The sequence below is a fragment of the Stegostoma tigrinum genome, chromosome 45, assembly GCF_030684315.1.
Source record: "Stegostoma tigrinum isolate sSteTig4 chromosome 45, sSteTig4.hap1, whole genome shotgun sequence".
Lineage (NCBI taxonomy): Eukaryota > Metazoa > Chordata > Chondrichthyes > Orectolobiformes > Stegostomatidae > Stegostoma > Stegostoma tigrinum.
In genome coordinates, this window is record NC_081398.1 from 7,788,241 (window position 1) to 7,813,825 (window position 25,585).

Below are 25,585 nucleotides of genomic sequence, written 5' to 3' on the forward strand. Positions count from 1 at the left end.
CACTACATGAGGAGATGGTGCCGTGGTGGTTAATATCATTAGAAATCCAGAGGTCTCAGCTAAAGCTCTGGGGGCATGGTGTCAAATCCCACCATGGCAGCTGGTGGAATTTAAATTCAATTAACAAACCATCCAGAATTGAAAGTTACCTCTCAGCAACGGTGGTGCAATCATTGCAAAATTGATTTTAGGGGTGAAAATCTGCCATCCTTACCTGGTAACTCCTTACCTGAGACAGGCAACAAATGCTGGGCTTGCCAGGGATGTCCAATTGCATTGAACAATAAAGAGATTTTTAAAAAAGCACAAGATGTCCAGCGTCAGTGCTGTGTGAGACGGTGGCTGTCTGGACATGGGCAGTGAAGATACACCATTGACAGGCCTACCACTCTCCAAATGGCCCATTACTGCTTTAACCTCAAAGGGCTGTAGAGGCTGTAGTGGGAGTATAATCAAGACTGAGATGGACACATTTTTAATCAGGAAGGGAATCAGAATTTGGAGAGAAGGCAGAAGAAGGCACAGGAGTCAAAGATGATCAGATGAGCCATGATCTCACTGACAGCAGAGAAGACTTGACAGACTGAATGACCACTTCTGTTTCTATGTCTTACGGTCTTATGACAGTGCGTCAATACCAACCAAATAGCTGTCAACACATTCTCAAGGCTCACTATTCTCTGGGAAAAGAGGAAATGGCTAACACTCAGCCAATGTGGTCCAACTAAGTTTCCAGTCCATAATAATGAGTGTGTGATGAGGAAGGAACATTAACCAACATGGGTTGACCCCAATAAGATAGAGGTATGACCACAACATCATAAACTACCCCTTCCAAAAATGCAAGGACAATGCATACCAGCCATCAGTGTTAATTCAATACCAAGCCAATCAATGTAACATGAAATGAGAGACAAATGCTTTCCTTGATAATAGTTTTTCATTCATGAAAATGTAGCAATTTCCTATCTCTATCCTCCCATTTTCCAGCAGTCACCCTCTGTAGGTTTTCTAGGCACTCAATTAAGCAATTCCCTTTGCCACTGTATCTTAGCAATGAAATTAACATGCCGTTGAAATGTAGTGCCCGCTTACCACTTTGCCTAAGAAAATGGTACTTCCAGCTGCCAGGGTACAGATGACACCGATGAGTTTGGCTACAAAGGTCCTGAAGGTAAAGAACTCATCCAGCACCACGCCTCGCAAGGTAACCTTCAGCTCTGGAATGCCAGACCCTGGCACAAGAACGAGAACCAAAAACAAATACCAGCAGCTCAGGGAAAATAAAACCGCATTGACACTATGTACAAAACAGTCAGTTATCTTGATACATGTCTGGAGAAGGTGAGCAAAAGTTATTCTAACATGTGTTTGAATTTTAACCCGTGGATTGATTTAGTGTTAAGGCATTCTCTTTGGCTGAAATAATGAACTACAGTTTATATTAAGAGCCGAATGTCAAAGGTTTGGTGTCATGGCTTATTGGGTCAAATGTCTTCCTGTTTGAGACTAAACTAGATAGAGCTATCAGGAAAGATTGAAAGGGCAAGTTTTCAGTCTTTCAGTGCTGGAGAAGGAGCATGTCTCAGGGTTGCTGAGAGAGAGTTTGATGATGAGGGATGGGAGGAAGGTGATGTTGTATATAAATGCCAGCAATTTTAGTTGTACTTCATGGTGTGTGGACATTGCTGGAAAGACCAACATTAGTTGCCCATTCGTAATTGCCCTTGAGAAGGTGATGACGTGCTGTTTTCCCAAACCACCGCAGTCCTTGGGTCACCCCCCGCCGGGTGAAGGGAGTGCCAGGATTTTGACCTAGCAACACTGAAGGCATGGTAATATATTTCAAAGTCAAGATGGTAAGTGGCTTGGAAGGGAACTTGGAGGTGATGGTGTTCCCATATGTCTGATGCCTTTGTCCTTCTAGATGGAAGTGGTCATGGGTTTGGAAGGTGCTGACTGAGGATCTTTGGTGCATTTCTGCAGTGCATCTTGCAGATAGTACACACTGCTGCTACTGAGCATCCGTGGTGGAGGGAGTGGATGCTTGTGGATGTGGTTCCAATCAAATGGGCTGTTTTTTCCTGGATGGTGTCAAGCTTCTTGAGTGTTGTTGGGGCTGCACTCATCCAGGCAAGTGGGGAGTGTTCTATCACACTTTTGACTTGTGCCTTGTAGATAGTGGACAGGGTTTGAGGAGTCAGGAGGTGAGTTACTTGCCGCAGTATCCATAGCTCCTGACCTACTGTTGTAGCCACTGTGTTTATGTGGTGAGTCCAGTTCAATTTATGGTCAATGAAAACCCCCCAGGATGTGATAGTGTGGGCATTCAAAGATGGTAATACTATTGAATGTCAAAGGGCAATGGTTAAATTGTCTCTTATTGGTGATGGTCATAACCTGGCATTTGTGTGGCATGAATGTCACTTGCCACTTGTCAGCCCAAGCCTGGATATTGTCCAGATCTTGTTGCATTTGAACATGGACTGCTTCAGTATCTGAGAAGCCACGAATGGTGCTGAACATTGTGCAATCATCAGCGAACATCCCCACTTCTGACCTTATGATGGAGGGAAGTAGCTGAAGATGGTTGGGCCTAGGACACTACCCTGAGGAACTCCTGCAAAGATATCCTGAAGCTGAGATGATTGACATCCAACAACCACAACCATCTTCCTCTGTGTCAGGTAAGACTCCAACCACCGGAGCATTTTTCCCCGATACCCATTGATTCCAGTTTTGCTGGGGGTCCTTGATGCCACACTTGGTCAAATGCAGATTTGATATCAAGGGCTGTCACTCTCACCTCACCTCTGGAAATCAGCTCCTTTGTCCATGTTTGAACCAAAGCTGTAATGAGATCAAGGGCTGAGTGGCCCTGGCGGAACCCAAACTGGGGGTCACTGAGCAGGTTATTTCTCAGCAGGTGCTGCTTGATAGCACTGTTGATGATACCTTCCATCACTTTACTGATGGGTTGTGTTAGATTTGTCCTGCTTTTTGTGTCCAGGACATACTTGGGCAATTTTTCACATTGTCGGGTAGGTATCAGGGTTGTCACTTCTGGAACAACTTGGTTAGGGGAGCAGAAAGTTCTAGAGCACAAGTCTTCAGTGCTATTGCCAGAATGTTGTCAGGGCCCATAGCCTTTGCAGTATCCAGTGTCTCCAACCATTTCTTGATATCACATGGAGTGAACTGAATTGGCTAAGGACTGGTACCTGTAATGCTGGGGGCCACTACAGCAGGTCGAGATGGATCATCTACTCGGCACTTCTGGCTGAAGATCGCTGCGAATGCTTCAGCCTTATCTTTTGCACTGATGTGCTGGGCTCTTCCACCAATGAAGATGGGGATATTTGTGAAGTCTCCTCCTCCAGTGAGTTGTTTAATTGTCCACCGCCATTCACAGTTGGATGTGGCAGGACTGCAGAGCTTAGATCTAATACTTTGGTTGTTGGATCGCTTAGCTCTGTCTATCACTTGCTGCTTCTGCTGTTTGGTATGTATGTAGTCCTGTTTGGTAACTTCACCGCGTTGATACCTCATCTTCAGGAATGCCTGGTGCTGCTCCTGGCATGCCCCCCTGCACTCTTCGTTGAACCAGGGTTGATCCCCTGGCTTGACAGTAATGGTTGAGTGGGGAATATGCTGGGCCGTGAGGTTCCAGATTGTGCTGGAGTACAATTCTGCTGTTGATGGGCCCACAGTGCTTCATGGATACCCAGTTTTGAGTTGCTAGATCCGTGTGAAGTCTGTCCCATTTAGCACAGTGATAGTGCCACACAACACAATCGAAGATTTTCTCAATGTGAAGGCAGGACTTTGTCTCCACAAGGACTGTGTGATGGTCACTCTTACTGATACTGTCATGGGCAGATGCAACTGCAGCCAGCAGATTAGTAAGGATGAAGTCAAGTATGTTTTTCCCTCTTGTTGGTTCCCTCACCACCTGCTGCAAACCCAATCGAGCAGTTATGTCCTTTAGGTCCCAACCAACTCGATCAGTAGTACTGCTGCAGAACCAGTCTTGGTGGTGGACACTGAAATCCCCACCCAGCGTATATTTTGTGCTCTTGCCACCCTCTGTGCTTTCTCTCAGTGTTGCTCAACATTAAAGAGTAATGATTCATTTGCTGAGGGAGGACTGTATATGGTAACCAGCAGGAGGTTTCCTTGCCCATGTTTAACCTGAAACCACGAGACTTCATGGGGCCCAGAGTCAATGTTGAGGACTCCTCGAGCAAATCCCTCCCGACTGTATCCCACTGTGCCGCCCCCTCTGCTGGGTCTGTCCTGTCAGTAAGACGATTATCATCACCTTGATCCTGGTGAACCTAAATGTTTAGGGACTTGACTCTTTTTTTGAGAAGGCCTACTTTAGTGTTTTGGTACAAATGATAATGGTGACAAGTGACAACTAACATTGGCTGATTGACTGTTGTTAAAAACCTATCCGGTTCACTAATGCCCTTGAGAGAAGGAAATCGGTCATCCTTACCCACCCAAGTGGAGGGAAAGAATAACCTAAAATCCTGCTTGGATGGTTCTAAAAGATCCCACCAACGCTGTGGCCGATCACTCAATACTGCAAAAACATGATCACATTGCTGTATGCCAATTGGCTGCTATTTTCCTACACTGCAGCTGTGACTGCTTCAAAAAGTGTAGACTTAGCTGTGAAACTCTTTGACGTGTCTTGTGGTTTTGAGAGGCACAACAAAAATTTGAGACCTTTATTCGTTCGCAAATGGTGATACGGCCTCTTATACAGTCACCTGTAATGACACTGACTGGTCCTTTGTTTAATGTCTCATCCCGAACACAGCACCTCATCAGGCACAGGGAGTGGCAGTCAGATTTGCTGACCCTTTGCCTCAGGGGTGACCATTCAAGTGGCTGCGGAACTTGAGCAGTCCTGCTCGGCAAAGTCCACTTTCGCACTGAGCCCACTCATGGACCCTCAGCCCATTCCCCCAGGGGCGTGGATGTTGGCAGAGAGCACATACCTGCGGCCTGTGGTGAGATGTACTTGGCCACGCCAGCAGACACCATGGTGAGAATGACATGATAAAGGACCCAGGAGAAGTACTGCAGGTACCGATAATTTTCCAGTGTGTCATAGACCCACAGGTTGGCTAATACAGAGAAAAGAAGAAGGAGGAAGTGAAAGTTGGCACAGAGATAATGGGAACTGTAGATGCTGGAGAATCCGAGATAACAAAGTGTGGAGCTGGATGAACACAGCAGGCCAAGCAGCATCTTAGGAGCAGGAAAGCTATTGTGCTCCTCTGATGCTGCTTGGCCTGCTATGTTCATCCAGATCCACACTTTGTTATCTCAGTGAAAATTGGCGGCTAATTTTACATGAAGTTGTTCCCGTTAGTGATGATAATCGATTGCTCACCAGGGTCCAATTAACTCTGTGGGCTAGTTTATTTCAAACTGTAAAGCAGTGATGAAGTAGGCATTGCAACTACCAGTGCGTGTGCAGACTAACTGGCAGGTAGAGTTACAACCTTGTGAATACACTGCACATGGAGTCCTTCTAGGTAAACTCTCTCAATCAGACCATAACAAAAGTGAAGACTGCCTCTGGATTGAGACTTGCCCAGCCATCCACTTTTCATAGATTATCCCAAGCTTTTATATAGAACATCGAACATAGAACATTACAGCACAGTACAGGCCCTTCGGCCCTCGATGTTGTATCGACCTGTCATACCGATCTCAAGCCCATCTAACCTACACTATTCCATGTACATCCATATGCTTATCCAATGACGACTTAAATGTACCTAAAGTTGGCGAATCTACTACCGTTGCAGGCAAAGCGTTCCATTCCCTTACTACTCTCTGAGTAAAGAAACTACCTCTGACATCTGTCCTCTATCTTTCACCCCTCAATTTAAAGCTATGCCCCCTCGTGCTCGCCGTCACCATCCTAGGAAAAAGGCTCTCCCTATCCACACTATCTAACCCTCTGATTATTTTATATGTTTCAATTAAGTCACCTCTCAACCTTCTTCTCTCTAATGAAAACAGCCTCAAGTCCCTCAGCCTTTCCTCATAAGACCTTCCCTCCATACCAGGTAACATTCTAGTAAATCTCCTCTGCACCCTTTCCAAAGCTTCCACATCCTTCTTATAATGCGATGACCAGAACTGTACACAATACTCCAAGTGTGGCCGCACCAGAGTTTTGTACAGCTTCACCATAACCTCTTGGTTCCGGAACTCGATCCCTCTATTAATAAAAGCTAAAACACTGTATGCCTTCTTAACAGCCCTGTCAACCTGGGTGGCAACTTTCAAGGATCTGTGTACATGGACACCGAGATCTCTCTGCTCATCTATACTACTAAGAATCTTACCATTGGCCCAGTACTTTGCCTTCCAGTTATTCCTACCAAAGTGCATCACCTCACACTTGTCTGCATTAAACTCCATTTGCCACCTCTCAGCCCAGCTCTGCAGCTTATCTATGTCTCTCTGCAACCTACAGCATCCTTCGTCACTATCCACAACTCCACCGACCTTAGTGTCGTCTGCAAATTTACTAACCCATCCTTTTACGCCCTCATCCCGGTCATTTATAAAAATGACAAACAGCTTCGCCCCTTGTTGGCCTATCTACATACTGTGTCAGGAAGCCCTCCTGCACACACTGGACAAAAACTGACCCATCTGTAGTACTCGAACTATAGTGTTCCCAGTCAATATTTGGAAAGTTGAAGTCCCCCATGACAACTACCCTGTCTCTCTCACTCCTATCAAGAATCACCTTTGCTATCCTTTCCTCTATATCTCTGGAACTATTCGGAGGCCTATAGAAAACTCCCAACAGAGTGACCTCTCCTTTCCTGTTTCTAACCTCAGCCCATACTACCTCAGTTGACGAGTCCCCAAACATCCTTTCTGCAACTGTAATACTGTTCTTGACCAACAATGCCACACCTCCACCCCGTTTACCATCTTCTCTGTTCTTACTGAAACATCTAAATCCCGGAACCTGCAACAACCATTCCTGTCCCTGCTCTATCCATGTCTCCGAAATGGCCACAACATCGTATTGCTCCTCCTCCACCAGCTATCAACCTTGCCAAATGATATTTCCTGCAACATAGCCATTGAGATTTTACTGAAGAGGAAGGGACTGTTTGATCCATAGTCCCCACATTGTTCATCAAACATTCATCTGCTCTAATCCCCTTTCCTAGCAGTTGCCCCATGGTCAAGTTTGTTATGGTGCTGCAAGTTTTCATCTGCAACGTTCTGAAATGTCTTGAGGTTTCCTGCCTCTACCACACGTTAGGCAGTGAGTTCCAGATAATCACCACCCTTTCCTTCAAATCCCCTCTAAGCTTCCTGCTCCTCACCTTTCAGGATATTACCCCAACCCTAATCCTAGGACATTACCCCAACGCTAATCCTATCAGCCATGATTGAATGTCAGCAGACTCGATGGGCCAAATGACCTAATTCTGCTCCTCTATCTCATGATCTTAAAACTGTGCACCCGGTCATTGATCTCTATACTAAGGGGAAATGTTTCTCCCTATCTACCCTTTCTATGCATCTCAGACATTTGAACACCTCTATCAGGTTCCCCCTCAGCTTTCTCTGCGCTAAGGAAAACAACACCGGTCTATCTAGAGATAGTAGGAACTGCTGATGCTGGAGTCTGAGATAATAAGGTATAGAGCTGGATGAATACAGCAGGACTGGCAGCATCGGAGGAGCAGGAAAGCTGACGTTTTGGGTCTGGACCCTTTCTGATGAAGGGTCCTGATAAATCTCTTCTGCAGAGATAGTAGGATCTGCAGATGCTGGAGAATCTGAGAAGACAAGGTGTAGAGCTGGATGAACACAGCAGACCTCTCTTCTGCACCCTCTCTAGTGCACTCACATCCTTCCTATAGTGTGGTGACCAGAACTGCACACAGTGCTCTAGCTGTGGCCTATCTAATGTTATATAGAGCTCCATCATAACCTCATTGCTCTTGTATTCAATGCCTTGAATAATAAAGACAAGTATCCCATGCACCGGCTTAACCAGCCCATCTATCAATTCAATACAGGTTGCCTTGCTACTCTAGTGCTTTCTGGGGAAGGGCAGTGGATTTGTAACAGGGCATTCCAAAATGCCTTATGGCCAGTGATGTCACTGTTATAATGTGGAAATGATGACAACCAAATAATGCACAGCAGGATCCCACAAACAGAGTGCTAAATATTGGCCTTTGTTCCTCCTCTTCAACATCCCACAGTGATTAACAATTACCAATGATATTAAAATCTGGCTCGTCTCAGTAATGATGACCATTGTTGATTTTCAGAAAACCTATCTTGTCCAGTAAAGTCCTTTAGGGAGGATTATCTTACATGTGACTCCACATTTACAGCAATGTAGTCGATTAATTGAAATGGCCTAGCATGTTACCCAGTTCAAAGGCTATCGGGTTGAGTAATAAATGTTGGCCCTGCCAGCGATGCATACATTAGGTGAATTTAAACTTTGCCAGTCCTGGGGTGGGATTAAACCCAGAGAATTAGCACGGGCTTCTAGCCTGCAGATCAAACCTCATAACAGAGCTAATCAAATTATACACTAGACAGTAGCTTTGTCCTTTCTCTCTGTCAACCTCTCCAACTAACTGTGAAAAAAAACACCTTCCTGGTTGTTGATTTCAGTGGTGGACTTTATAGTTTTTGCTATCTATCTGCTCTCTGACCCTAGCAAAAACCAAGCTGTTTACCCAATCTTTACAATGGTTAATTGGTCACTCTGGGCTTGTTTATCACACCAATTACTGAAGTTATATATTAATCAGGCATGGTAGATTTTGCTCCAATCAGTCTCTCCTTGAAGGGAAATTAGAAAAAGACTTGCATTTATATCGACTTTTGACAGTTCATAGAAACTTAAGAAACTGTAGGAAGATTATGGCCATTCAGTCTATCAAGTTGCGTGGTCAAAAGAAATGAAACTGATCCCATCTTCTGTCAACTGCTCCATAGCCTTGCAAAACTCAGTGCTTCAGGTCAGGCCCAGGGTCCGATTAAATAAGTTATGGGTTTCTGCAGCAAATCCCAGATAACCACCAACCTCTGGGTTAAAAGTTTTTTCAATGTGACCCTCCAATCCTTCAACAGAACTAATCTGTACCCGCTGATAATTGACCACTTTGCTAATGGAAGTGGGTCTTCCCAGTCGTCACTGTTTTGATTTCTAATTACGTCTTTGCATCTCTTGAAAAAGGCCAGGACGCCATATGTTTTATGAACTACTTTCTCGACTGTCTTGCCACCTTGAATAATCTATCCCCAGGCTCATCCTGCTACTTAGAGGTGGCCCCAGTGGGTGGCTCTGTAATTGGGAAATCTCCCCTTCACCATCAGTGAACTGGTGTGGAGAGTATAGCCTGGGGCAGCCCTGGGCTAAAGAAGGTTGGGGATAGTTCACAGACTTCAAGGCCACCTGGAACTCCTGTAGCCTTGAAGCATTGGTGTGCATACACAGTGCATTAGGCTAAAGCCCGTTACTCATTATTTGGAGGGGCGTGCTTAACAAATTTTGTTCATGCATCAGCTGCATGCTTCTGATCTTTGACCACCCTGTGAAGGGCCTGGTAAGTCACAAGGCCTTCTCAAGGTTCTGTTTCTGGGTGTGGACCAAGTTATAAGTCCAGGGAAAAGCTCATGAGCACATGAGCAAGATTACTGGAACACAGCGCCTACGTCTCTCTTCCATGCTATGTCTATGCACGGATGACCCTGAGCAGCGCACTCAAGGCCTTCTGCGTTCAGTAGGCACCACTGGGGCTAGAGTGCACCATTGATGCATTAACTTAAAGTTGTAAGTTTTCTGAAATGATTTAATATTTTTGTCACGGTTCCCCTTTAAGGACTAATTTTTAAAGTTAATATGTTAATTTGTTTTATTGGTTTGCAACAGGGTATATATATCCTGAGGTCTCTCAGATTGTACAACCCGTTTAGAATTATACCTTCCATTTTATATTGCCTTTCCCTTTCTTCAGACCAAGATGTTTGACTATTCACTTTGCAGCATTAAATTTAATCGGATATACTTGATCCATCCAACATGCCAAGGAGAAATGGTAGTGTGATGACAACATCAGTGAATGAGTAATTCAGAAGCCCAGGCTGATGTCATGGAGACATGAGTTTAAATCCCACCATAGCAACTGGTGGAGTTTTAATCCAGTTAATACATCTGAGATTCAAAGCAAGTCTCAATGATGGTGATAGTCGATTGTTGTAAAAACCCATCTGGTTTGCTAATGCCGTCAGGGAGGGAAAGCTGCCATCCTTACCCAGTCTGGCCTACATGTGACTCCAGCCCCACAGCAATGCAGTTGACTCTTAATTGCCCTCTGGAATGATTGTAGCATACTACTCAGTTCAAGGGCAATTAGAGATTGGCAACAAATCCGGGACTTGCCAGCATTGCCTACATCCTGTGAAAGATTGAAGATTTTTTAAAAATGTTCTTGTGCCTCATCAACACATTTGTAAGGCTGGGTTCTTCACCAGACAGGAGCTCACAAGTTGCCTAGCATTTGGATCATGGATGTGGAGATTCCCAGTTAACTTGCCTGACCTGTAAAGGCCACTGATCTGAGTCAGTGGTACCTGGTAACCCACTACAGTGCTTTCACAAGACCTTCCAAATCTGCCAGAAAGACAGTTCAACAGCAATGGCATCTCCCAAGCCAACTTTTTTTTTATTCATTCATGAGATATGGGCATCACTGGCCAGGCAACACTTATTCCCCATCCCTAACTGCCCAGGGTCAACCACATTGCTGTGGGTTTGGAGTCACATGTAGGCCAGACCTGGCAAAGATGGCAGTCTCCTTCCCTAAAGGACATTAGTGAATCTGATGGGTTTTTCCAACAATTGACAACAGTTTCTGTGGTCATCATTACACTCTTAATTCCAGATTTTTAAAAATAAAAAATTGAATTCAAATTCCATCTTCCCAAAGAGGCCAAATGAACATTTCTGCAGCAGATTCATGGGAGACTCTGGTTGCAGGCCCACAAGAGATGGAGGAGGTTCATTCGGGAAAGAGAGACCTCATCGGGAATGTACAGAAGAGAAGCCTGGAGCTTAGAAGGAGCACATATCCTACCCCCAAAATACTCTGTCCACCTGAACCATCAAGCACGCTGTGTGGGTAGCAGAGTCTGTACATTGTACCCGGTGTGGCTTCCTCTACATTGGGGAAACTAAGCGGAGGCTTGGGGACCGCTTTGCAGAACACCTCCGCTCGGTTCGCAATAAACAACTGCACCTCCCAGTCGCAAACCATTTCCACTCCCCCTCCCATTCTTTAGATGACATGTCCATCATGGGCCTCCTGCAGTGCCACAATGATGCCACCCGAAGGTTGCAGGAACAGCAACTCATATTCCGCTTGGGAACCCTGCAGCCCAATGGTATCAATGTGGACTTCACCAGCTTCAAAATCTCCCCTTCCCCCACCGCATCCCAAAACCAGCCCAGTTCGTCCCCTCCCCCCACTGCACCACACAACCAGCCCAGCTCTTCCCCTCCACCCACTGCACCCGAAAACCATTCCAACCTGTCTCTGCCTCCCTAACCTGTTCTTCCTCTCACCCATCCCTTCCTCCCACCCCAAGCCGCACCTCCATCTCCTACCTACTAACCTCATCCCACCTCCTTGACCTGTCCGTCTTCCCTGGACTGACCTATCCCCTCCCTACCTCCCCACCTATACTCTCCTCTCCACCTATCTTCTTTTCTCTCCATCTTCGGTCCGCCTCCCCCTCTCTCCCTATTTATTCCAGAACCCTCACCCCATCCCCCTCTCTGATGAAGGGTCTAGGCCCGGAACGTCAGCTTTTGTGCTCCTGAGATGCTGCTTGGCCTGCTGTGTTCATCCAGCCTCACATTTTATTATCTTGGATTCTCCAGCATCCGCAGTTCCCATTATCTCTGTACATTGCCCATTGGGTTTATTAGCCATCTCAAAACCCACTGAAATGGATTGGGAGCAAGCCATCCAAGCATGAAAAAACCAAGGTGCAAACCACTGAGGCCAATCACAGATCAATATTTTAAGTACTGTTTGTTTCAGATTCAAATCACTGACTGGTTTGCATTTTTTCATTAAGCTAAAAACCATCCTTTACCTGTGGATAGAGATACTGTTTGTACATTGGTACCTGCATTCTGATGCACAGGATGAGACAGCTGCTAGCAAACAAATATTCTATACAAAAAGGCTTTAACCAGTCATTAATGAATATTCATTGTGTCCATAACTGGACAATGCACATTGTTGGGTGGCAAGGTGGCACATTGGTTAGCACTGCTGCCTCACAGCACCAGGGACCTGGGTTTGAATCCAGCCTTGGGTGACAGCCCCCATGTCTGCCTGGGTTTACTCCAGGTGCTCTGTTTTCCTCCCTCAGTCCAAAGATGTGCAGTTTAGGGTGGATTGGCCATGCTAAATCACTCCATCTCCCCTTGTGCTCACGGACCAGCTGCCTGTTTCCTGGAACCCCATCCAGTTGGTTCCAGGATCCTGGACGTTCCAGGGATCGGCACCCCTTTATCCAACTTCCGCAGGTACTGGGATGGGTCTGGATAGGAGGGTTGGTGTGGACTCAATGGGCAATACGGCCTGCTTCCACACGTTAGGGATTCTATGATTGTTATGACAACAGCTTGCTAAAGACATTTTGTGAAGCTATCTTGTGCAGCTTGTTACTGTTCCACTGTTGTTGTCACAACATTTTTGGCAAGATGTAGCTGCTTTGAGAAAGTTTCCAAAACATCAAATCACCTGACCACTGAGCAGATGCAATCTCGGAGCACCTGAAGCTTTCAGCAGTCCCAGTTACAATGCACCAGCAACCTTCTGGACGCAAGATCATATTAATTCTTGCATACCCCAAGCTTAGAACATAGAACATAGAACATAGAACAGTACAGCACAGAACAGGCCCTTCAGCCCACAATGTTGTGCCGACCATTGATCCTCATGTATGCACCCTCAAATTTCTGTGACCATATACATGTCCAGCAGTCTCTTAAATGACCCCAATGACCTTGCTTCCACAACTGCTGCTGGCAACGCATTCCATGCTCTCACAACTCTCTGCGTAAAGAACCTGCCTCTGACATCCCCTCTATACTTTCCACCAACCAGCTTAAAACTATGACCCCTCGTGCTAGCCATTTCTGCCCTGGGAAATAGTCTCTGGCTATCAACTCTATCTATGCCTCTCATTATCTTGTATACCTCAATTAGGTCCCCTCTCCTCCTCCTTTTCTCCAATGAAAAGAGACCGAGCTCAGTCAACCTCTCTTCATAAGATAAGCCCTCCAGTCCAGGCAGCATCCTGGTAAACCTCCTCTGAACCCTCTCCAAAGCATCCACATCTTTCCTATAATAGGGCGCCCAGAACTGGACGCAGTATTCCAAGTGCGGTCTAACCAAAGTTTTATAGAGCTGCAACAAGATCTCACGACTCTTAAACTCAATCCCCCTGTTAATGAAAGCCAAAACACCATATGCTTTCTTAACAACCCTGTCCACTTGGGAGGCCATTTTAAGGGATCTATGTATCTGCACACCAAGATCCCTCTGTTCCTCCACACTGCCAAGAATCCTAGCCTTAATCCTGTACTCAGCTTTCAAATTCGACCTTCCAAAATGCATCACCTCGCATTTATCCAGGTTGAACTCCATCTGCCACCTCTCAGCCCATCTCTGCATCCTGTCAATGTCCCGCTGCAGCCTACAACAGCCCTCTACACTGTCAACGACACCTCCGACCTTTGTGTCGTCTGCAAACTTGCTGACCCATCCTTCAATTCCCTCGTCCAAGTCATTAATAAAAATTACAAACAGTAGAGGCCCAAGGACAGAGCCCTGTGGAACTCCACTCACCACTGACTTCCAGGCAGAATATTTTCCTTCTACTACCACTCGCTGTCTTCTGTTGGCCAGCCAATTCTGTATCCAAGCAGCTAAGTTCCCCTGTATCCCATTCCTCCTGACCTTCTGAATGAGCCTACCATGGGGAACCTTATCAAATGCCTTACTGAAGTCCATATACACCACATCCACAGCTCGACCCTCATCAACTTTTCTAGTCACATCCTCAAAAAACTCGATAAGGTTTGTAAGGCATGACCTACCCCTCACAAAGCTGTGTTGACTGTATTTGATCAAGCCATGCTCTTCCAGATGGTCATAAATCTTATCCCTCAGAATCCTTTCTAACACCTTGCAGACGACAGACGTGAGACTTACCGGTCTATAATTGCCGGGGATTTCCCTATTTCCTTTCTTGAAGAGAGGAATTACATTTGCCTCTCTCCAGTCCTCAGGTACGACTCCAGTGGAGAACAAGGATGCAAAGATCTTCGCAAGTGGCGAAGCAATTGCATTTCTCGCCTCCCAAAGCAGCCGAGGACAAATCTGATCCGGGCCTGGCGACTTGTCAATCTTAATGTTTGACAAAATTTTCAGCACATCAGCTTCGTCTATCTCTATCCATTCCAGCATGCACACCTGCTCTTCAAAGGTTTCATTCACTACAAAGTTGGTTTCTTTCGTAAAGACAGAAGCAAAAAACTCATTTAGGGCTTCCCCTACCTCCTTAGGCTCCACACACAAGTTCCCTATGCTATCCCTGATCGGCCCTACTCTTTCTTTGACCATTCTCTTATTCCTCACGTAAGTGTAAAATGCCTTTGTGTTTTCCCGGATTCCTTCTGCCAAGCCTTTCTCGTGCCCCCTCCTGGCTCTCGTCAGACCATTTTTGAGCTCCTTCCTTGCCTGCATGTAATCCTCTCTAGCTGAACTTGACCCTAGCTTCCTCCACCTTATGTAAGCTACCTTCTTCCTTTTCACTAGAAGCTCCACCGCTCTCGTCATCCAAGGTTCCTTAATCTTACCCCTTCTTGCCTGTCTCAGAGGGACATATTTACTCATCACTCCCAACAACTGTTCCTTAAACCGTCTCCACATGTCTATAGTTCCCTTACCATGGAACAACTGCTCCCAGTCCATGCTTCCTAACTCATGTCTAATCGCATCATAGTTTCCTCTTCCCCAATTAAATATCCTCCCATTCTGCCTAATCCTCTCCTTCTCCATAGCTATGTAGAATGTGAGGCAGTTATGGTCACTATCACCAAAATGCTCTCCCACCACAAGATCTGATACCTGCCCCGGCTCGTTTCCGAGCACCAAGTCTAGAATGGCCTCTCCCCTCGTCGGCCTGTCAACGTACTGCGTTAGGAAACCCTCCTGAACACACCTTACAAAAACAGCTCCATTCAAATCTTCTGCTCGAAGGAGGTTCCAATCAATATTAGGAAAGTTAAAGTCACCCATTACAACAACCCTACTGCGTGCACACTTCTCCAAAATCTGTCGACCTATGCTTTCTTCAATCTCCCTGCTGCTATTGGGGGGCCTGTAGTAAACCCCTAACGAGGTGACTACTCCCTTGCTGCTCCTAATTTCCACCCATACTGACTCAGTAGGCAGATCTTCCTCGACAATGGAAGCTTCTGTAGCTGTGATACCCTCTCTGATTAGTAGTGCTACACCCCCTCCTCTTTTTCCCCCCTCCCTATTCTTTTTAAATGTTCTAAACCCTGGAACATCCAGCAACCATTCCTGCCCATGAGAAACCCATGTCTCTGTTAGCTTCTTCTTGTATCAGTCAGCAGCATGCAAACCAACCCTTTCCACATCATCAGGCCCTAACAGAAGTTAGGAATTTAATTGGAAATTAAACCGTGGGGGTTTGGTCTTTACAGACGGCACTCAGTTGGATAATCAGCCATGATCATTCTGAATGGCAGAGCAGGCTCCCAGCACCAAATGCTCTACCCTACTTCTACGATCTAGGTTTATAACCTAACATGCTTCATTATAAGCAGCACCCTGAACATATCACTTTCCACTATTACAAACACCACACCATAATTCATTCCTACAGCCAACAGTGCCCCCTCCCACAACCATCTTCTGCATAATTGCAGCATAATGACTGCATCCCTACACCCCAGCTCTTTAGAGTATGAAGGTCAGCATTCTGTTAGCCTCCTTCTCTATTTTCTGCACCTGTTCACGGGGTTCCATCAGTGGCCCAGTTTGTACCAACCACAAACTGAACAACCATTTAGTCCCTTCATCCAAATGACTGGAATAGATTGTAAAAAGTTGAGTTCCCAGCCCTATTTCCAGCAACACTCCCCTCATTATAATCCTCATCCTCAGCTCCTGGCCAATATTTGCCTATCCTGACAGCTAAAGCCAAAAGTGTGGTGTTCTTCATTGCTGTAAACCGGGAATATAGAGGCAGGAGGAGGTCGTTCAGCTCCTCGAATCTATACCACATTCAATCAGACCATGGCCAGATGGTCACTGCATTTTGAGCGTCATATCCCCTAACACACTTATTGTGAGCAGAAGTGTTTCCAATTTCACATCTCAAGGGTCTAATCCTAAGTTTCAGGCTACATTTCCCTAGTCTTGCTCACCCCAAACAGCCAAAACCATGTCTTTGGGCACAGCATGGGGGAAGAGATCTAGCTGTCGTGGGGAGAGTGAGATCTTATGGGGAAAGCCAGCATTGCATGACTATGGGACCATGGCTAAAGAACGACTGTACTGTTGAACTTTTAACTACTTGTTGAACTTTTTTCTGCTTTGTGCCTAGGTACCTTTGTACTTAAGATGGCACTGGGAATGGCAACTTTGTAAACTTTTCACTGTACTCCTGCATCCCTGTGCTTGAGTACACGTGACAATAAAACCTCATTCCTGTCCTCCCCTATCTATTCCCCTTAATATCTTGACCATGGAAAGGGTAAGTGGCAGTACTGGTATTGTGGTAATGTTAGTAACCCTGAGGCCCAGGTTATTACGCTGAAGAATATTAGGGATGGAAATCTATCAACCTTACCTGGTCTGGCTTACATGTGACACCAGACCCATAGTGATGAGCTTGACTGTCAACTGCTCACTGAAGTGGACCTGGTTTGCTCCTCAGTTCAAGGGGCAGTTAAGGATGGGCAACAAAGGCTGGTCCATGACCATATCACATGAAGAATAGAGGAGAAAGCCCTGGCACAAAGCTTTCAGGATGACTGCCAGTACTCAAATCCAGCAGAACCAGTATGACCCACACCGCAAGGTCATCTTACTGGTGTGATCTGCCCTTCAGATGACCCGTTAGAGATCCACCAGGGTTGATTTGACCAAAGTTTTCTTTTAAGTCCTTTCACAAGATTTGGGCATCTCTGGCAAGGCCAATATTTGTTGCCCTTCCAAATCACAGAAACAGTTTACCAAATTGCTGTGGGCCTGGAGAAACACGTAGGCCAGAGCAGGTAGATTTCCTTCCCTAAAGGGCATTAGTGAACCAGATGGGTTATAAGTTGATGATTGAGGGTCACAGAGGTCTCCAGCATGGAAACAGACCCTTTGGCCTAACTTGCCCATGCTGCTCAGTTTTCACAATCAAACTCGTCCCATTTGCCTGCGTTTGGCCCATATCCCTCCATACCCATCCCATCCATGTACCTGTCCAAATGTTTTTTTATGTGACAAAATTGTACTTGCCTCCACCACTACCTCTGGCAACCCATTCCAGACACTCACCACCCTCTGTGTGGTGGTTGGCATGAAGGTTGTCATGCCCACCATAACCGAGACTAGCTACATGCAATTCCCAGATGGCTTAATTGAAATTTAGTTTCACCATTTAGTTTCGGCCATTTGAACGTGTCGACCATTAACCACCACATCGCTGTGGGTCTGAAGTCACGTGTTGGCCAGACCAAGTAAGGTCATAAAAACATAGAAGATAGGAGCAAGAAAATGCCATTCGGCCCTTTGAAGCTGCTCTGCTATTCATCACAATCATGGCTGATCATCCAACTCAATAGCCTAATCCTGCTTTCTCCCCATAGCCTTTGAGCCCATTCACACCAGGTGCTATATCTAGCCACCTCTTGAATACATTCAATGTTTTGGCATCAACTACTTCCTGTGACAATGAATTCCACAGGCTCAGCAATCTTCGGGTGAAGAAATGTCTCTTCATCTCCATCCTAAATTGTTTACCCTGAATCTTCATAGTGTGACCCCTGGTTCTGGACACACCCATCATCGGGAACATCCCCGTCATCTACCCTGTCTGGTCTTGTAAGAATTTTATAAGTCTCTATGAGATCCCCACTCATTCGTCTGAACTCCAGCAAAAACAATCCTAACCTAGTCAATCTTTCCTCATACGTCAGACCTGCCATCCCCGGAATCAGCCTGGAAAACTTTCTCTGCACTCCCTCAAGAGGAAGAGCATCCTTCCTCGGAAAAAGTGACCCAAGCGACAGATTTCTGTCCCTAAAGGACGTTAATAAACTTTGGAATATTTTAATGACAGTTGTCATGGCTCATCATGCTAGATTTTATGAAATGCATTTAAATTTCATTATCTGCTGTGGTGGGATTATGAACTCACATCTCCACAGTATAAGTCTAGATCTGTGGATTACTAACCCAGTGTCACTCCCACCATGACACTGTCTCCCCCAAATTAAAATGCTTGATTATAGAGGACTGTTACTACTTCTAAGCAGCTAGAGTTTTGTGGTCATATCTGAGCACCATACATTAGGAAGAATGCCAATCCTTTGGAGGTAGAGATACCATTAATGAGGGTCTTTGTCTACGTGGAGAAATTGCAGAAGTTGGGTTTGGGCAGGACCCTGAACAACAGCATTGATTTACAGAGGGATCTTGGGGTTCAAGTCTAGAGCTGCCTTAAAGTGACCACAACAAGTAGGTAGGGTGGTAAAGAAGGCTTATGGCATGCTTGCCTTTATTGATCAGGAAACAGAGTACAAGAATCAGGATGTCATGTTGCAGCTTTACAAGACTTTGATTAGGCCACACTTAAAATATTGCATTCAATTCTGGTTGCCACATTACAGTAAAGATGTGGAGGCTTTGGACAGGGTGCAGAAGAGGTTTACCAGGATGCTGCCTGGATTTGAGGGCACAAGCTATATGGAGGGGCTTGAAAAACTCAGGTTATTTCCTCTAGAGCAGCTGAGGGTGAGGGAAGAATTGATAGAAGTCTATAAAATTATGAGATACATAGATGGGGTTCACGGTCAGAATATTTTTCCCAGAGTTGAAATGTCTAAAAGTAGGGGGCAGGCATTTAAGGTGAGTGGGGCAAGTTCGAGGGAGATGTGAGAGGCGAGTTTTTTAGTGGTAGGAATCTGGAATGCACTGCCAGGAATAGTGGTAGAGGCAAATACACAATCAGAGCTTTTAAGGGAATTTTAGATTTGCACGTGAATATACAAGGAATGGAGGGATATGGTAGGCAGAAGGGATTGGTTTAATTTGGCTTCATGCTAAGTACAACATCGTCGTCCAAAGGGCCCCTTCCTGTGCTGTACTGTTCTATGGATGTGAATTTGCTCGCTGAGCTGGAAGGTTCGTTTTCAGACATTTCGTCACCATTCTAGGTAACATCATCAGTGAGCCTCTGACGAAGCGTAGGTGTTATGTCCCGCTTTCTATTTATATATTTATAATTTTATTTATATATTATTTATATTTCTATTAATAAATAGAAAGCGGGACATAACACCTGCGCTTCGTCGGGGGCTCACTGATGATGTTACCTAGAATGGTGACGAAACGTCTGAAAACGAACCTTCCAGTCTGAAAACGAACCTTCCAGCACAGCGAGCAAACTCACATCCAGAACCTCAACCTGAGCTACAAATCTTCTCAAAACTCGCTTGTACTGTTCTATGTTCTTGGAGTAGAGGAGGCTAACAGGCGATTTAATAGAGGTGTTAAAATTGTGAGGGCTCTTGATAGGATAAACAAGGAGAAATTGCTTCCACTTGCAAGGAGATTGATAGCCACGGGGACACAGTTTCCAATCAGTGGCCAATAATCCAGATTTGAGGTAAGGCCAATTTCTCTTTCCTAAAGTAGTGAGTTGTTATAATCTGGAATGCACTGCCTGAAGAGGAGATAGAGAAATAATTTAGAAAAAAGGGAAACAATTCAGGATCCAGGGATAGCGCAAGGTGAGTGGGACTGATTGGTGAGATCTGGCAGAGCTGGCACCAGTCTGAGCTGTCACAAGAAGTCTTGCCTGATTGGCCTCTGTCTGTGCTGTGTGATTCGATGGTAGAATTAAATTAACTTATCCCTGACATGAACATTCAGCGTAGCATTTCCGAGCTGTTGTTTAATGACAGGAAGTAAAGGCTTTGAGGAATTTCTCATCCAGAAGAAAGTCCTCAATTACCTCTCTGAAACTTTGAAGTGATCACATCCAGACTGAAGCTAATGGTGGCCATGAACATGCCCAGCAGGAAAAGAAAGATCCAATCCTCTCCGAATTTCAGGATCTGCTTCCGTACAGACAGTATGAATGCTGTAAGTAAACAGGACATATCAGAGCCAGGATCAGCTCCCAGACCATGATCAAACTCTGGGCTCTTGTCAGTTCAAATTAATGCATTGAGCAATGCTTGGATCACTCATTGATTCAAGCCATGTTATACATCTTTAGACTGGAGACAAGGAATCAGACGATAGTCTAATTGCATAACAGTTCACAATACCTTACATCACTTCAAGTCCCTGACTCAGATCAGGTTCGAAGAACTTTGAAACTATCAGTTTACCAACCTCCTCCACTATTGCAGGAATATGCAGGGACTGTCAACAGAGTGAGATACAAGGCTATGGACGAGAGTGGGGAAGTGGGATTGCTTTGGGATTGAAACTCATCTACAGGGACAAAGTAGAAGAGTGGGATTAGTTTGAGATTGATACAGGGTTATAGAGAGAATGGGTCAGTGGGATTAGTTTTGGATTGATACAGGGTTATAGAGAGAGTGGGGCAGTGGGATTGGATTGGGGATTGATACAGGATTATGCGGAGATAGAGGGGCAAGTAGGAATGGTTTGCGGATTACACAGCTATGGGCAGAGACTGGGGTTTGTTTGGGGGTTGATATCGGGCTATGGAGAGAGAGTGGGTCAAAGGGATTAGATTCGGAATTGATATAGAGCTACAGGGAGAAAGTGGAGCCAGTGCGCTTCATTCTGGATTTTGCAGGTGCCAACAAAGAGAAGGCAGGCCGAATGACCACTCTCTCTGTTATGGGGCCTGACACCATTCTCCTAACTGATGCCTCCTGAAGCCTTCCAACTTACGTTTCAAGATCTTGAGCATTCTCTGCACTGCCCTCCTGGCCCCGCTGTGCCTCTCATCAGCTGTAAAGTAGCGTTTGTACGAGTCGTGGCCCTCCTCAGCATTCTCCTGCTCCAACTTTTCACCCTCCCTCTCTGGCCCACCGGCCTGGCATGGGCTACTGAGCTCCCCCACCTCGTCCTGCGTCTCATCCTTGTTCAGGTCATTCTTCTCCGAATAAGGAGGCATCTCCAGACTGGAACTCCGGTCTTGGAGTACACTCCTGACTGTGATTGGCCTGGGGCCTGAAATCCTCTCGGTGTCTTTGCAGCAGAAGGGTGTAATGGTTGATCCCTTTTTTATATAACCTGGCCTCAGTAATCAAACTCCAGATCAAACCAGCCCATTCTGACCTCCTGGCCTCGCTTGATTGGTTAGATTTTTTTAAACAGGTTGCTGCAAGGACTCTGTGTGTTTGTGTGTGTGTGTGTGTTTTTATCACAAGAGTTAGTCCGATTACAAAGTGCTTCAGTGCAGAAGTTAGAACAAGTCAGGAGTCACTGCTGAACATTAACTACATGCCTGAGCTCTTCTGATTAATTTTGCCTTGGCGTCTAAACAGCCCTCCACCGTGATAATCCTGCACAAATAGCAGCCGGCATTACAAGAAGGAGTTGATCCTCCCCAGAGCCCGTGACATGGTAACCATTGCCCCTAGCCCTCTCCCCCAAACACCCCCTCTCCTCCCTCCACCACCATGGTACCCAGTGACACAGCGCAGCCTCCACTTTTCTTTCTCCTAAGCCTGTTTCCATCGCCTCACCCACTCCACCTCCTCTGTCTGGAATCGAGGAGTTCATAATAATGTAACACTTACAGCATCACCTCCACCTTCCCCCCAGCCTGCATCCTGCTTCTTCAGGACGTCCAAGGTACCACATGACCAAGCAACGTGTTGCTGAAGCGGGCTGATGATTCACACACAGCTCAAAGAGGGTTCTCTTGGTTGGCTGGGAGGGGGAGGGGCGGACATCGCGTTTAAGGGGACGAATGTTGGCACAGGAACCCTGGGAAAAACCCTCTGCTGGACAGGATCTTACAAATCCACCCTGAGTGTGGAGCTCCCTCGGTTCTGCCACTGGTAGTGTTAGCCTAGAATCAGAGGGTCACGGTCTAAGGATCAAGGGTGACCTTATAGAAGTTCATAAAATCATGAGAAATATAGTAAGGCTGAATGGCAGATGACTTTTGGATCGGTTGGGGTTTTCGGGACTAGGAAGCATATTTTTAAGGTGAGGGCAGAAAGTTTTTTAAAAGACAGGAGGCAATTCTTTTCACATAGTATTGTGTTAGCGAGTTTTGAGTGTTGTGTGTGTGGAATGAATTTCCACAGGAAGTGGTGGATGTGGGTACAGTTACAATGTTTAAAAAAACAATTGGATAAGTAATTGAATAAGAAATGATAGGGACCAAACACAGGCATGTGGGACAGTTTAGTTTGGGATTATTGTTGGCATGAACTGGTTAGACCGAAGGGTCTGCTTCTGGACTGTATGACTCAAGGATAGGCGGTGGGCCATTTAGGACTGAAACAATGAGAAATGTCTTCATCCAGAGAGTGGGAAGCCTATGGAATTCTCTGACACAGAAAGCAGTTGAGGCTAAAACACTGAATGTTTTCAAGAAGTGGTGAGATATAATTCTTGGGGCTAAATGGATTAAAGGTCATGGGGAGAAAGCAGGAACAGGGTATTGAGTTGGATGATCCAGCATGATCATATTGAATGGACAAGCAGGCTTGAAGGGAGGAATCGCCTACTCCTGCTCCTATTTTCTCTGCACCTGTGTTTCTTTCTGGAGTAGACTTGAACACACAACATTGGGTAAGAGATGAGACAGCTCCAGCTCCACTCTCTCTCTCTCTCACACACACACACACACACACACACACAAACACACACACACACTCTCACACACCCACACACTCTCTCTCACACACACACACACACACACACACACACACACCGTCTCTCTCTCTCTCACACACACACACACACACATTTGTTGCACTGGTGATCTGGTTCAAAGCCCTGGCTGATTTGCTTTGCCTTTCACTTTGTCTCGAACCAGCTGGGTTAGCATGCCTCAGTATCCCTCTGTGTTTGAATTGGGGAGTGCAGGGGGAGAGATAGGGACAGCAATAGAGAGAAAGAGAGAGACTCACAGTAAACACCTCTGTCCTTAAAACAGTGAAAAAATTTAAGTGCCGGAGAGATTTTTGTGGAGAGTCAGAGGGGAAATTTTGGCCAAGACTTAATTCCGAATTTATTACACCTGGGAAAATTGAAAGCAGGATTAAGACCCTGCAGAATTTGAGTGAACAAATTCCAGCCATTTAATCTTCAAATTCCTGGCTGCAGCTGCAGCGCCTGTAAACTTGTTATGCTTGAAATCCTGAGACCCCTGCTCCTCTGCCCGTGGCCCGGGAACTGTTTACTGCCAGTGCCACTTTGCACCTTACCCAAGCAGAACGTGTCCTAGCACTGAGTGTGCGAGCCTCCTGACCAAAGCGGGGATGGGCAGAGCTGGAACATGCTGCTGGCTGATCTACCATCAGCCATGTCTTGATTTAAGACCCACTTGAGATCACGGGTCTCTGTTGAGTATCTTCAAGTGACAGAACAGGCCTGTGGGTCTTTGGGCTGATGGGGTGGTGGGATCTGCATTTCAGGATTATCCTTCCTTTTCCACTGCCACTCTGCCTCCTCGTTAAAGACTTTCAGATTTAAAAGCATGAAGCAGCTTGATAGGCAACTGGGAACCATTTTGAACAACAGCACCCAGTCATTACTGTCAATGCTGTTGCCATGAGAGGAGGGCCTCAGTGGCATCTATACAGACCCAACCATTGGCCAGATACACACAATCAGCCAGCTCGATGGCAGAGAGTAAAGACATTAGTCAAGGGTCAGTCAACAACAACCACATTTATGTAGCCTCCTTAACAACGTGACCCATCCCAAAAGCATTTCACAGGGCGCAAAGAAAACCGAAAATTGTATCAGCCACATATTACAACATGTGGTCTCACGTCAGGTAGGCTTTAAACAGCATTTTAAAGTAGGGTTGAGAGAATGCAGAGAGGGAGGGAATCCCAGAGCTTGGATCCCCAAACAGCTGAAGACAATGGTAGGGGCAAGGGAAATCGAGGAGGCGAAAGTAATAAAATTGAGATGATTTAAAGCGCAAGTACAGGAATAATGAGACTGGAGGCCACCAAAATGTTAGCATAAGAGGTGGCCACTCCCTACAGTGTGGAAGCAGGCCATTCGGCCCAATGAGTCCAAAAGCCATTATCGGAAGAGTATTCCACTCAGAGCCACCCTATCCCACGGCTAATCCACCTAACCTGCACATCCCTGGACACTGGGCAATTTAGCACGGCCCATCCACCTAACTCACACATCCCTGGGCACTATGGGACAACTTAGCACGGCCAATCCACCCTAACCCGCACATCCCTGGGCACTATGGGACAACTTAGCACGGCCAATCCACCCTAACTCACACATCCCCGGGCACTATGGGACAACTTAGCACGGCCAATCCACCCTAACCCGCACATCCCTGGGCACTACGGGACAATTTAGCACGGCCAATCCACCCTAACCCGCACATCCCTGGGCACTACGGGACAATTTAGCACGGCCAATCCACCCTAACCCGCACATCCCTGGGCACTACGGGACAATTTAGCACGGCCAATCCACCCTAACCCGCACATCCCTGAGCACTACAGGACAATTTGGCACGGCCAATCCACCCTAACCCGCACATCCCTGGGCACTACGGGACAATTTAGCACGGCCAACACACCCTAACCCGCACATCCCTGGGCACTACGGGACAATTTAGCACGGCCAACCCACCCTAACATATACATCTTTGGACTGTGGGATGAAACTAGAGCATCCAGAAGAAACACAGGGAGAATGTGCAAATTGCACACAAGGCGTCACCTGAGGCTGAAATTGAACCGGGGTCCCTGGCACCACGAGGCAGTGGTGCTACCCACTGAGCCACTATTCTGCAGCATCTGGTTCAAACTCCCTTTCCAGAGGTGACTGTCCCATTACTTTGCAATGCTCTTTCAGGCAGTCCACCCCAGTAAGTGGGACAGACGCTGACTCCTCCGTCCTGCTGCAGGAAATAGCACTGAAACAGATCAGTCTAGGTCTGACCAATCAAATGTTTCTATTTGGGAACGGAACATTAAATGAGATGGATGCTGGATCATAAAGAGCCTTTAACCTCAGCGCTTATC

At 46.1% G+C, this 25,585-nt stretch overlaps 1 protein-coding gene across 1 annotated transcript in view; it reads right to left on the reverse strand.

Moving 5' to 3' along the window:
- LOC125448780 (chloride channel protein ClC-Kb-like) overlaps positions 1 to 21,601 on the reverse strand; it is a 67,098-nt gene extending 45,497 nt beyond the window's left edge. The window contains exons 1-4 of the mRNA XM_048524311.2: positions 21,285 to 21,601; positions 20,368 to 20,496; positions 5,010 to 5,138; positions 1,096 to 1,235 (exon numbers count right to left, since the gene is read on the reverse strand). Of these exons, the coding sequence (XP_048380268.1) occupies positions 1,096 to 1,235; positions 5,010 to 5,138; positions 20,368 to 20,496; positions 21,285 to 21,510 (624 nt within the window). The 5' untranslated portion in view covers positions 21,511 to 21,601. The remainder of the gene's footprint in view (positions 1 to 1,095; positions 1,236 to 5,009; positions 5,139 to 20,367; positions 20,497 to 21,284) is intronic.
- Between the last annotated feature and the right edge of the window lie 3,984 nt (positions 21,602 to 25,585).